This window comes from Rhinopithecus bieti, unplaced genomic scaffold (assembly GCF_001698545.2).
Source record: "Rhinopithecus bieti isolate Rb0 unplaced genomic scaffold, ASM169854v2 scaffold_425, whole genome shotgun sequence".
NCBI lineage: Eukaryota > Metazoa > Chordata > Mammalia > Primates > Cercopithecidae > Rhinopithecus > Rhinopithecus bieti.
The window spans coordinates 2238137-2251844 of NW_016803361.1; the positions used below are offsets into that span (position 1 = coordinate 2238137).

At 36.0% G+C, this 13708-nt stretch overlaps 1 protein-coding gene across 4 annotated transcripts in view; it reads left to right on the forward strand.

The window, feature by feature from the left end:
• The window catches only part of R3HCC1L (R3H domain and coiled-coil containing 1 like), a 110455-nt gene that overhangs the window by 76434 nt on the left and 20313 nt on the right, over nucleotides 1–13708 (forward strand). For 3 of the 4 annotated variants that reach the window (XM_017880390.1, XM_017880400.1, XM_017880395.1), the window contains one exon: nucleotides 3101–4899. In XM_017880390.1, coding sequence (XP_017735879.1) covers nucleotides 3101–4899 — 1799 coding nt within the window. Of the gene's footprint in view, nucleotides 1–3100; nucleotides 4900–13708 lie in introns of those variants that run through there. The other variant, XM_017880405.1, reaches the window with a different exon arrangement.

The following is a 13708-nucleotide window of genomic DNA, read 5'->3' on the forward strand; positions in this document are numbered from 1 at the left end:
GGGATGCTTCTCCTTTTTTCTGTCTGTGAGTTATGAAAGAATGGGCATAGTGGTGGATTGGAGTGTCTCCTACTGGCCTGAGAACTGATGGTTAAAATTTTAGGAATTCTTCAAACTGATTGTTAAACACAGCTGTTATTAAAAACTAAAGAACATAGGCTTACTATTAAAATTACATTTTTAAAAGCTAATAAATACTCTAAACTCCTGACTTCCTAATTATTTTACTACACTTTATTATGATCTATGCTTTTGAAGTTATTTATTTAAGTATATCCTATCTCTGGTTGAAATACTATAATGGTGTGCTTTTGTACATTTTTTTCCCCCAACTCTGTGTTTGGTAATGTCATAGTGATAACTAGAAATTAGCTATGGCAAGAATCTCTACACTGCAGAGATTGTCAAATGCCATAAATAGGACTTGATTTATTATTTCTTGATTGTCTAGACTTAAAGTGATAGAGAGAATGCTGCTAATAAAAATGTATCATGCCTTTAGCTATTATATTGTAACTAAAAAAAAGTATATATTCTTCCATTATTAAAAAATAATTACTTCAGCTAAGAAGTCACTCACATCATTGACATCAATGACATAAAGAAAAACATCAAGTAATACTATGAAGGATACTTGGAAAGCTGATTGCTGAATATTTGCCAACACACTGCTAGTCATGGCACAGTCGAAATCATTGCTTTTGTAGGAAATATATAGTAATACAAATTTATTATACTGATTTTCAGCTACAGGAAATAGTATTATGACTGTATGTGAGCATTATTTAAGAAAAAAAGGTTGAGTTTGTAAAGTCATTAACTGTGGCACATGATAATTTTAAAGTAGATAATTTGAGGCCTTCGATAGGTCTATTGCAGATTAGAAATAGAATCATAGAATTTAGAGTTTCTCTAGTATATGTCAGTCATCCAGCCTTTATCTAAATTCTGCTAGAGATAGAGCTCATTTTCTAGTAATAACATTGGAGAAATCTAGAAGTAGAATTCTTTCCTATATTGAACTAAATTTTGTTTTCCTTTTATTTCTAACATTTGGTTCTGGTACTGACTTCTGGAGAAACATAGAAACATAAACAAGAAATTTTGTGTCTTTTATAGAGCAGCCAATCTTTCAGGTGTAAAGTTAGCTGTGGTTTTTTGGGCTCTTTGGGCAAGAGTTATACCTTTAGTTCTTTTAGCTCTACACTGTGTGACGTATTTTCTAAACTCTGTAATCTAAGAGTGTGTTGCCTTTTTAGAACATCACATCACTACTTTGGGGCTTTTATTGACCTTGTGAACAAAATAAAAGCCTTTAGATCTTTCTTTATGCAAATTGTACGGAAGTCACGTCTTCTGTCTTCTGTTTGATTCTTTAAAAAAAAAAAACGCTCTGAAAGAGATCCTTGTGTTTACTGTTTTATACCTTCGTATTGCTTTCAGCACAACGTTTCAGATTATAGAAAAGATACTGAATTTTAATTTTTTAATTTTGGTATTCTGTCATTTTATGTCAGTTGCAGATTTGATAAGCACTCCGTGTTTATTGTTTACATCTAAATTATTGTATAAAATGTTGAATTTCAAAGGGCTATATAATCCTCCTTTAATCTCTAAATTCATTTCTACCCATTATTTTTTGTTGTTTAATCTTTTGTGAGTCCACTTATCAGTTTTGCTAAGTAATCCCCATTTCATCATTTTATATCCAGAAGTTCATTATGACATATTTTGTCAGTTTTATTTACTGTAATCCAGGCGTGCTATGTCTCTGGTATCCCTTCCTATGAAACACACTTCAGTACTCCTGTCTTTGAAAATTAGGCATTTTTTGAAAAATCCTGGCATGGCTAAATGTTAAGGTCATATTCTTCCTCAAATGGAAGATATAATGTACATGAAGAATGTTGGGCTAGATATTAACTAAGATATCAAAAGAGAAAAAGAACAAGATATCACTGGAGATACTTAATGATCAGGGCCACGGTATTACTTGGGCTGAAAGGAAAATAAGCTGCGCCATGAGAATAGAGCTTTTTCACCAAGGAAGTATTCTGGACCAGGTGAAATTTTAGGGATCTGGAATAGAGTGGACAGGATGTGTTAGCCTTTTTTCCTCTCTGCCTTCGTATTATCTCCTTTTGAAATGTATGTTGTGAAATGTTAACAGTGGGTGCATCTGCATGTATGTGAGTGTTTCTCTGTTGTGTATTGCACCTCCTTACTCTGTCCTGGACAAACTTACCCCTACTTCATAGCATTATTTTGAAAATTAAAAGAATAATTCAATATGAAATTCCCTAGCACATTTTCTTATATGTAGTAGATAGTAGATAACGGTTTAACTTTTGTTATATTTCTTCTTGTTAAATTCCATTGAGCTACCATGGTGGAGGTTGTCAGGAAGTTACTAGAGTGAATTGTCTCATCACAGTTTCCTCCATCTTCTACCCTCCTTCATCCTAGCCAGATCTGTTTTATTACTGCTGGAAGCAAGGGAAATTCATAGCAAGTCACTTGACTAAATGGTATTAATAGAATAATACTTTTCTCTTTTTCACTACTTTCTCTTTTCTAAAAAATATTAAAAGCAACATCTTCTAGAAAGCATTCTCTGATAAGTCATTTCATTTTCTAGCCAACAGTCAAGTTACTCTCAAAAATCACTTTATGTGCATATATATTTATGTTGAACAAAAACAAAAAATTAAAGGAAAAAAAAAAAGACTGGGCACAGTGGTTCATGCCTGTACTCCCAGCACTTTGGGAGACTGAGGTGGATTGCCTTGAGCTCAGCCTGGGCTTAAGACCAGCTTAGGCAACATGGCGAAACCCCATCTCTACCAGAAATACAAAAACAGACAAACAGAACCACAAAGCCAGGCACGGTGGCATGTGTCTGTGGTCCCAGCTACTCGGGAGGCAGAGGTAGAAGGATCACTTGAGCCTGGGAGGGCAGAGGTTATAGTGAGCTGAGATCTCTTCATTGCACTCTAGCCTGGGTGACAGAGTGAGACTCTGTCTCAAAAAGAAAAAAGAAAATCTCTGGTTCAATACATTGTAATTAGTGTCTGATAATTAAATCATTCTTCTCTTGCAGATTGTGTTGGTGCCATGCAGCAAGAAGCAGAGAGATGCAGAGTTCGAGCCAGAAGGCCTGACATGGCACTTTATGTACCTAAAGCTCGAAGGGGTGCAGTACTCCTTAAGACAGGTGATGAAGAAGAAAGCTGTGGTTCACCTAACTCTGTGGTGAAAGAAAAGCAAAAAGAAAGCTCTCTCTCCCAAAAAGAAGTCTTTAGAGACAAACCAGAGGCTCGAAGACTAGGTATCAATCCTGATAGAAAGGAGCATAATTGTAGAGAAGGAAAAAAATCTTCAACAAAGTTAAGAAAGGACACATGCCTTCAAAAAACAAATAGAGTTTGTTCTAAGAGAGGAACCACTGAATCTAAAGAGGTATTATCCCAAGGACATCAGCAGGGAGCCCCAAATGCTGGGGTTATAGCTAATGCACCTTTACAGAGACATTTTAAACCAAAGAAGGTGGAGTGTTTGGAAGTTGAAACTACAAATGTGACAGGACATGAGAGGATACTTCTATCACAGGCCTGTTCAGAAATCAGTGAGGCTCAGGTTCCAAGCAAACCATTCCAAAATGTGGAAGTCTGTGACTTCAGTAGGCATGAACCTGATGGAGAAACATTTGAACACAAAGATTTGGAAGGCAGAATTGAAACTGATACCAAGGTTTTGGAGATACTATATGAGTTTCCTAGAGTTTTTAGTTCTGTCATGAAACCTGAGAATATGATTGTACCAATAAAACTAAGCTCTGATTCTGAAATTGTGCAACAAAGCATGCAAACATCAGATGGAATATTGAAGCCCAGCAGCGGAGGCATCACCACTACTTCTGTTCCTGGAAGTCCAGATGGTGTCTTTGATCAAACTTGCGTAGATTTTGAAGCTGAGAATGTAGGTGGTATAGCCAATAGTACAGGTTTCATCTTAGATCAAAAAGATACAGATTCCATTCCTGAAACTATGGGTCACATCTCTCTGTCAGAGAGCACAAATGACACTGTTAGTCCAGTGATGATTAGAGAATGTGAGAAGAATGACATTACTGCTGATGAGTTACATGTAAAACACGAACCTCCTGATACAGCTGCCCTTGCTCATGAAACACATAGAGATAATGGATTTAAGAATGTAGGTGACATTACCAATAAAGCATGTATGATGGACACCACAGTTACGTCCTGTAGTGATCATGTAGCTGTTGATAGCTCTTACGTAGTTGCAGTTAGAATAGCTGATGAGATGTCTAATAATACACAAAGTTTCTCAGAGTTTATGGGAATGAATGCAGATGCAATCCCTCTTCATGTAGCTGGAAGTGGGAATGACACTGAAAATTTCAGCAACCTGACTGCTTGCTCAGGTATTTATGCTGAGAGTATTTCATCTTGTTTTACAGAGTCAACAGGAAAGTTGATAGAGAGCTTGTCAGATTGTGCTTCCTCCTTACCTATAAAAAAGATTTCTGGTAGTAATTATAACACTTTTTTGGACTCTGAACTCAGTATGTTAAATGGGACAAAAGTACTTTCAGACAGTGCTGTGGGCATTGATCTGGGTAGTACTGCTGATACAACGGAAGCATCGCACGAACTAAGAACTGCCGAAGAGTTCAAAACAAAAGAGCAAGATGACTCAGAGAATGTAGAATTTGGTGTATCTTTTCCTGATAGGGAATCATTATCTGTGGAAACATCCATTGAACCAGAAGCAAATGAAACTTCTCACACAGAGGGAATTACTGCCACTGAGGAGAGCTGGGAATCTATGTTTAACGATGATGGTGACTGCCTGGATCCACGTCTTCTACAAGAGGTATGTTTAATTGAAATTGCTTGATGCTTAGACAGTTTATAAATTAGGATTTCAGTGGTAATATTGATAGACATTGATGCACATTCACTGATGTTTGAGAGTTCCTGCAATAAACTAATAGACTTGTAGATTGAGAAGAGAATATCTGATGGATCTTTAAAAAATAAAATATACAGCATTGAGCTATATCTATAATAGCCAAGCCCTGAGAGATCTTATTGAATAAAGATGAATTTAATGGATTTTGGCTCTCTGTTGAGGAAATACAAAGGAAAACTTCTTCAAAAAGGTTTTTCTGTGTTAACAAGGTATCTTTTACATGGGCCTATTTAAGGGAAGGAGAATAATTTATTACTATTGTTATTTGTATTTTATTTTCTTGTGGATGTTGGAGTGTTAGACACTGTAGAGGGAAGGAAGTAGAGAAAGGAAAGGTAAAATACAAGAAAGTATCATTGTTTTTTAAGGAGTTTATACTGGGTTAAATTGAAGAATGAATTACCTATTTAGCATAAATAGAAAATGTAAGTGAATAATGATATGCTGGCCAATTAGAATTCATAAATAAATGTTAGATTTGAGGCATCTTAGAAATTACTCAGTTCAGTCTTTTTGTTTTCTTAATTTAAATGTTTACTCTGTATCCAACATTTAAATTCCTTACCATAAATAGGAATCACTGGCATTTCCTCACCTAAAGGGTTTCTTTTGAGGCATTCCAAAGACCCTTTTAAATACTAAGTGATGAGTCTTTTGTTTCTGAGAATTAAGCTAGAAGTATAGAAAAATTATCACATGCCTGTAAACCAGCCACATAATACTGAAGAGCGCAGCCCATTGGACAGAACTGACTTTCCAATACCAAGCAATCCCACCTCGTACATGGGAGGTGTTTGCACAGAAAGAATTTCCCTGTACCACAAACGAGCACATCCTACAGTCAGGTCAGGAAATACTGTATCTTAAACATTCCTCAGAACAAAATATAGAGCAGAGAATATCTATGAGTGAGCATCCATGAGCCCCTTGAAATTACATGCAAAATTATATGTATGTATGTGCGTTTTTTCATAGCTTTCATCAGATTCTCAAAGGCAGTGATTTCCAAAGTATGGTCCCTAGATCAGCAGCATGAGTGTCATCTGGGAACTTGTCAGAAATGCAATTTATTTAGCCCAGCAAACTATTTACAACTTTTTCAGGTGATTCTGATGCACATAAAGCTTGAGAACCACTGCTCAAAGGTAATACACTTAAATCTATATGAGAATGTGAGTGGGGAACTACAAATGACTGTCAGCCCATAATTAGAAACATACTGTTCAGTAGAGGTTTGAGATCCAAATCAGGTTAAGAAACAATAATATGGTGGGAAGCTAGGTGAATATAGAGATGTTATTAAGAATTAAAGCATTGAGAGAAGGCTTTAGACTGAGAAAAGAAACAGTATTTGCAAGAGTTGGTGAAAGGACTGCTTGAGGAATAGAGAGCACAGGAACATGGAGGAGAGATGAACAGCTTCTTCCAAAAGAAGAGCATGGCTCTCATGGCCTTTTACACATGGTGTAGTACTCAGTAAATATTTATCCAATGGATAGAGTTGATAGGGCAGAGTTGGGGACTCTTGTCTTTTTAGGGTTGCCTCCAGGGGCTTTTAAAACATCAGGGGCTGGAACTTGGATTTGGTGGGGTAGCTTATGGATATGGCTTGTGTATTGGAAGAGGGGGAGTTCAGGTGTACAATTCAGTTTTTCAGGTCTTTGCAGTGTTTAGAGTAGGTGTAAAATAATTTAAGCAACAACTCAGTATTTTGAGGAGCATAGTAATATGGTTAAAAAGGACATTGGGATGACCTAAAGCTGGGATTGGGAGGAAAACAGATAATACAGTATTTTAAGCTGAAGTTGGACAGTGTCTGGTTGTTGTGTTTGGCTTATGTTTGGAGGTACTTGGAAGAGAGTAGGGTCTGTGTTGAGGAATGAGCATAAATAAGAGCAGGAAGGAAGGAAATTGAGGATACAAGTAGCAGATCCAACTGCAAAACTATGGGCTCCTCTGCTTTGAGTTTTAGAAAATGTAATAGTGATAATGTTATTAAAAGATGTCATAAATCCAGCAACATTAATAACCCTATGATGACTTCTGGTTTATTATTTTTATTGCTCCAAACATACTTTATTAAGTGCTAAACCAGAGTGAGTGCCTGCCTACCTTGAAACTTTTCCAACCAAAGGTTTTTGGCTATCATCCCAGCTGGCCTGTTTCTTGATAAGATAACAGCTAGACATATGGAGGTATGTCTGATACTTCTAATGGTCAGGTATGCTGTAGAGCAAGGTGTGACAGCCATTGGCTTGTGAAGCAATTTCCTGTGACATTTGAACCTCCAGAACTGCCTCAGGGGGTTAGAGTATAAGTAGGTCATTATTGAGCTCCCAGAACTGCAACTCTTGATGAGTCTCCAAAAATCACAATTAGTCTTCTAAAGCCACGGTATGGAATGCCCAGAAACTTAAGGTGGTAATTGATGAAGGACACGATATTGGCATGACTTTTTTTTAGCCTTCTGAATTCTTGGTAGAAGAACACAGGAGTTATTGTTCACTAGAAAAAACTTTCATAGCCCCTACTGCCGTCTGTACTGATCAGCAAATCTATTGGTAGGAGGATTAATGGGTTACCAAGAAGGTAACATTGATGTTGATAGATACCAGCATCTGTCACCGTCATTGTCATTTGTGGCACTGATTTGAATTTTTAGGGGTAAATATTTAAGTAGGTATCTCCTAAATTTTGTAAGAATTTGAGGCCTTCTTTTAGTTACAGAAAGCCACTAATATTATACAACCATATTCTATAATAGTATGTAGACCATAATGGGAAAGAGAAGAGTAAAAGGAATACCATCCTATCCCACTCGTCTTACTTCTCTGTGTGTGCTAACTTACATTGTTATACTCTCTCTGTCTCCCTATAGTATTTTGCAAAAATGGTGTCCATGTTATGTGCAAAACCCAAAACTGAAAGGAAGAACTTATAATCCAGTCACTAAAAGCAAATTATATAACCATACAAAGAGAGGAAAGCCCTTCATATCACAACCCCTCAATGCCTCATAAATACTTGCTAGCCTATCACCTTTCAGTTTAATAGCAAATATTGAACACTTAGAGTTTGATAAACTATAAATCCCAAATAGCTAGAGATATGTTGTTATCACTGCTATGTTAAAGGCACTGTGCTGCATGCCGTCTTTTGCTCTGAAGTTGTTCATGTTTTATTTGGAGAGACAATGTGTAACTAACTATGTGATTAGTTACACAGCAATCTGCAGGGTAATTAATATAAAACAACCTTATAACAGAGATACTAAAACTGTATTTCATTGCCTGATAAGTGACACAGAATATAACTTCAAAAGGAGATTAGAGGGATAGGATGGGGGGAAAAGGAACAAAAGGAGATTAGATCCCCCAGTGCTGGACTGGTTGATGCAGTTTCATGTTGGTGAGGCTATAGAATTAAACTAGAGATTATAGTTCCCACTTTTACTATGCTGTTCTATGTTTCTAATTTCTGTTTTCTATTCTATTTTTTAAAAATGTATAGACTTTATTTTCGAGTAGTTTTAGATTTATTCAAAAAATTGAACAGAGTACAGAGTTCCCATGTACCCCCTCACCTGTCTAGTTCTAATTTTTTTCACAGTGTCTTTTAATAGTTGCAGCTCATTTTAACAGATTTATAATTCATATTTTTATAAAAATGTCTGAATTGACATGTTATTGACTGCCTAAGTGGGGATTTATAGACTCACTTTCCAGATGCTGTATATTCTAATGCAGTCAGTTGGGACATCCAGTGAAGAATCTGAGTGAATTATGTACTCTGTTTTTATTGTTCAATCCATTAGTGAATGATGACTAGATCTCTGGTCCAAACAGAAAGAGGGAACATTAAGTAGATTCCATCGCTCATAGTTTGTTTTGTTTTTGTAACTAGGTGACTCCTAAAATTAAAAATCCCCTTCTGAGCTCTGTTACATTTGTTGCATAACATTTTTTCCTCAGAATCAGCATAGAAGCCAGCAGCATTTTAATTTCTGATCCTCTTTCAAAACTGGAGAAAGGTGAACAGTTCTTGGCCTATATTGTCAGTACAAGGAAACTTTTATTTAAGGATTCTTGTCTGAAGATTCAGAGATTCCTAGTATACCTTGCTGTGTCCTTGACAGTGCTTGTTTCAGTGAATTCCATGAGATATGGCATGTGGAGTATGGTTAGGGCATTTTTAAATTTGTTAGGGTTTATAGTAAATCATACAATTTTAAATTGATTTTCTTCAATAGAAAGTGAGTTAACAAGCAGTTAAGTGGAAGAGAAAAACAGAAATGAAGGACTTGAATAACCTCACCTACATAATTGAGAATTGATTATATGGGTTAATTCTATGTAAATAGATTTTTGAAGCAACTGTAGTAATTTTACACCACCAACTTGTGCCCAAATCTTGTTGTCCTTGTTCCTGTAACCCCCAGTGCCTCTCATTTAAATTTGTTATACCTATAACTGTAAAGTGGTTTATTATGTTTAATTGTGTTTAATTAAAATACCCACAAAATGTTCCTATTCGTATCTTCCAAGATGAGCCAGAATTTATATTATAGTCCTTAACATATAAGGACTCAGAACTAGAGCTTTATCCTGTCTTAGAGATAGAACTGCACAAGTCATTTTTAAAAAGTGGAATGTTAGTGTTTAAAATGATTTCTGAAAATAAGTCTCATTAGTTCCACAAGACTATCAACTCCTTAAACATGGATTCAGCAGTCTAGCCTACAAACTAGGCTGGCCCCTTCTTATTTTATAGACGAGGTAACTAAGACCCAGAAGGGTTGTAGCTAAAGTAAGTTAATGCCCGAGTTGGCATTAGAATCTGTGCCTCCTGGTTTCTAGCCCTTTGTTCTTTCCATGACATTAAGCCTTTGTCTCTACCTGCCAGGTCTCAGCCAGTCAACAGATAGTGAACAAATATTCTGTGCCCAGCACTGATCTTAGTGATGTTGGGGGTAAAAGAGAAGGATAACAGTAAACAGTGTACAGTCTTGTGGAACTAATGAGACTTATTTATTCTCAGGAATGACTAGAAAAAAAAGTATTCTGTTTCAATGAATTGGAAATGCCTTTGATTGTGAAATATACCATTATTTTATGTATTACTAAGAAAAAACTTTGACACAGTGCTTTTCCCTTAGAATTTGAATTTTATACATATTGAAACAACTCTCCTAATTGGACATAATTTTTTTTTGTCATATTTCATCTTCATACATAAAAAATGTAGTAAAATAAATTGGTTAAGATTTTCCTAATACTTCACGTTCACAATCCAACTCTTTCTAATAATTTCTTGATTCAGCCACTGATAATGATGCTTTTCTATTCAGTGTCATTCATTTTGCCATTAAGAACTTTGATGATGCAGCATTTCTTAATATATAAAAGAACCAAAAATCTTAGTTGCTGGATTCTTAAGACACCTTTGCACTTGTGTAGAGCTGTTCTGATATCTGGAATTTTCCTCCACATTACTGACCACCCTTTCTGCCAGTTTTGGTACTGGTGCTTCTGATGTGCATGTGCAGGGAGCAATAACAATATGTTGATTGTGATGCGTCCTAATGTCAGTGATATTAAAATGTGAAAAAAAGGATATATCTTAGAATTGATGAAATGTGATATATATCCAACTGCTAAGTGTTAGGAAATAGCAATATAGGAAAGGAAAGATCGCCAAATTGGAGTAAATTGGGAAAGAAGCATCAACAGGAGTTAAAGATTGAAGCTGGATCTTGGGAGAAGGAACATGAGCAGAAAAAGCATTCCAGGTTGTGAGAACAGCTTGTGAAAAATACAGAATCCTTCCAGAATCAAGTCCTGAGTTTGTCACTATCAGAAGTACAGGTGATTTATTTTGAAATGTTTTTGTCTTTTTATAATTTATTCTGAATTTTCTTCATGATTTATTAACCAGGGCAATTAAAGTTGATTGGTAAAGGGAAAGAAAAAAGTATCAATTTTTCCCCCCAATTTTAGAGTGCCATTTAGAATCATTTAAAAAATATATGTTGTTACCTGAGCATGGTGGCTCACACCTGTAATCCCAGCACTTTGTGAGGCCGAGGCAGGTGGATCGCTTGAGTGCAGAGTTTGAGACCAGCCTAGGCAACATGGCGAAACCTCATCTCTACAAAAAATACAAAACTTAACCGGGCGTAGTGGCATGTGCCTGTGGTCCCAGCTACTGGGGAGGGTGAGGTGGAAGGATCTCTTGAGCCTAGGAGGCAGACGCTGCAGTGAGCCAAATCATACCCCTGCACTTCAGCCTGGGCAACACAGTGAGACCCTGTCTCAACATACATATATTTGTTGTTGTATAAATCAAATAAGTCTTGGTTTTTTTTGTTCATCTGTTTTTTAGGTGGTGGGGGTTGAGACAGAGTCTGACTTTGTTGCCCAGGCTAGAGTACAGTGGCATGATCTTAGCTCACTGTAGCCTCAAACTCGTGGGCTCAAGCAATTCTCCTGCCTCAGCCTCCCGAGTAGCTGGGACCACAAGTGTATGTCACCATGCCTGCCTAATTTTTAAAAAATTATTTTTTGTAGAGGAGGGCTTTTGCTGTGTTGCCTAGGCTGGTCTTGATTTTTGGCCTCAAGTGATCGTCAGAGCTCAGCCCCCCAAAGTGTTGGAATTACAGGTATGACCCACCACACCCAGCCTAGAATAAGTCTTGTTAAGCATGCATTTGGACAAAATAATTAACTTGAAGCATGTGCATTTTATTCATTCTATAAATATATATTGACTGCCTAGTTTGCAAGATAATATGATCAATGGGGGAATATAGGAATAAATATGACATGTCAGTTATAGTTGAATTTAAAATCAAAATGTTGGTGAGGAAATTGAAACTCCATTCTTCCTTTCCAGCGTTATTTACTGGAATAAGGTGTTAGTTTGCTAGGGCTGTCTTAACAGAGCTTTATAGTTTCAGGTCTTATGTTTAAGTCATTAATTCATTTTGAGTTGATTTTTATGTGCGGTAAGAGATAGGAATATGACTTCATTCTTCTGCATATAGACATCCAGTTTTTTCAGCACCATTTGTTGAAGAGGGTGTGCTTTCCCCAGTGTTCTTGGTGCCTTTGTCGAAAATCAGTTGGCTGTAAATGCATGAAACAGAATAGGGTTCTCTATTCTGTTCCATTGGTCTGTATGCCTGTATTTTATACCAATACCTTGCTGTTTTGGTTACTACAGTTTTACAGTATTTTTTGAAATCAGGTAGTGTGATACCTCCAGGTTTATTCTTTTTGCTCAGCATTGCTTTGACTATTTTTTGTCTTTTGTGGTTCTATTCAAATTTTAGTATTTTTTTTCTATTTCTATGAAGAATTGTCACTGGTATTTTGATAGGGATTGCAGTGAATCTTTAGATTACTTTAGGCAGTACGGTCATTTTAACAGTATTAATTATTCGAATTCATAAGCATGAGATGTCTTCCGATTTGTTTGTGTTCTCTCCAGTTTTCTTTCATCAGTGTTTTGTAGTTTTCCTCGTAGAGAGCTTTTGCCTCCTTGGTTAGATTTACTCCTAGGTATTTTATTTCATTTTTTGTATTTATTATAAATGGGATTTCTTTCTTAATTTTTTTTTTCAACTAGTGTGCTGTTGGTGTATAGAAATGCTGAGTTATATTGGCTGACTTTGTATCTGGTAATTTACTGAATTTTTTTTTTCAGTTATGAGAGTTTTTTGGTGGAGTCATTAGATTTTTCTGTAAGATCATTTCATCTTCAAAGAGATACAGTTTGACTTTCTCTTTTCCAATTTGGCAGTTCTTTATTTCTCTTACCTGTTGCTCTGTCTAGGACTTCAAGTACTACGTTGAGTAAGAGTGGTGAATGTGGACATTGTTGCTTTGTTCCCGTCCTTAGAGGAAAAGTGGAAAGCTTTTCCCATTCATCATAATGTTAGGTGTGAGTGTGTCATATATAGCCTTTATTATGTTGAGGTATGTTTCTTCTATTTCTAATTTGTTGAGGGTTTTTTATCATGAAGGGATGTTGAACTTCATCAAGTGCTTTTTCTGTATCTATTGAGATGTTTATATGGGTTCTGACCTTCATTCTGTTGATGTAATGTATCACATTTTTTACAAAAATCTTCACCAAAATACTAGCAAACCAAATTCAACATAAAAAAAAAAAGATATCATGATCAAGTGGGGTTTATTCTAGGAATGCAAGGATGATTCAATATATGCAAATCATATAATTTCACTATGGTTAGTCTAGCTGGTGTTTCATTGATTTTGTTTTTTGGATTAAAAAAACTTTTTGTTTCATTGATCCTTTGTGTTTTCTTAGTCTCTCATTTAGTTCCACTGTTACCTGTATTAAGTCTTTCCTTTTACTAATTTTGGATTTGGTTTGTTCTTGATTTTCTAATTCTTTGAGGTGCTTCATTAGGTTGTACTGATGAGAATGTATTCTGCAGTTGTTGGATAAAGTGTTCCAGTAATGTCTGTTAGGTCCATTTGGTTTACAGTGCAGTGTAAATCCGTTGTTTCTCTGTTGATTTTTCTGTCTAGATGATCTGTCCAATGCTGAGAGTAGGATGTTGAAGCCCCCAACTATTATTGTATTGGAGTCTATGTCTTCCTTTGTTGTATTGGAGTGTATTGCTTCCTTTAGATCTAATAGTATTTGCTTTATATATCTGGGTGCTCTTGTGTTGGGTGCATAT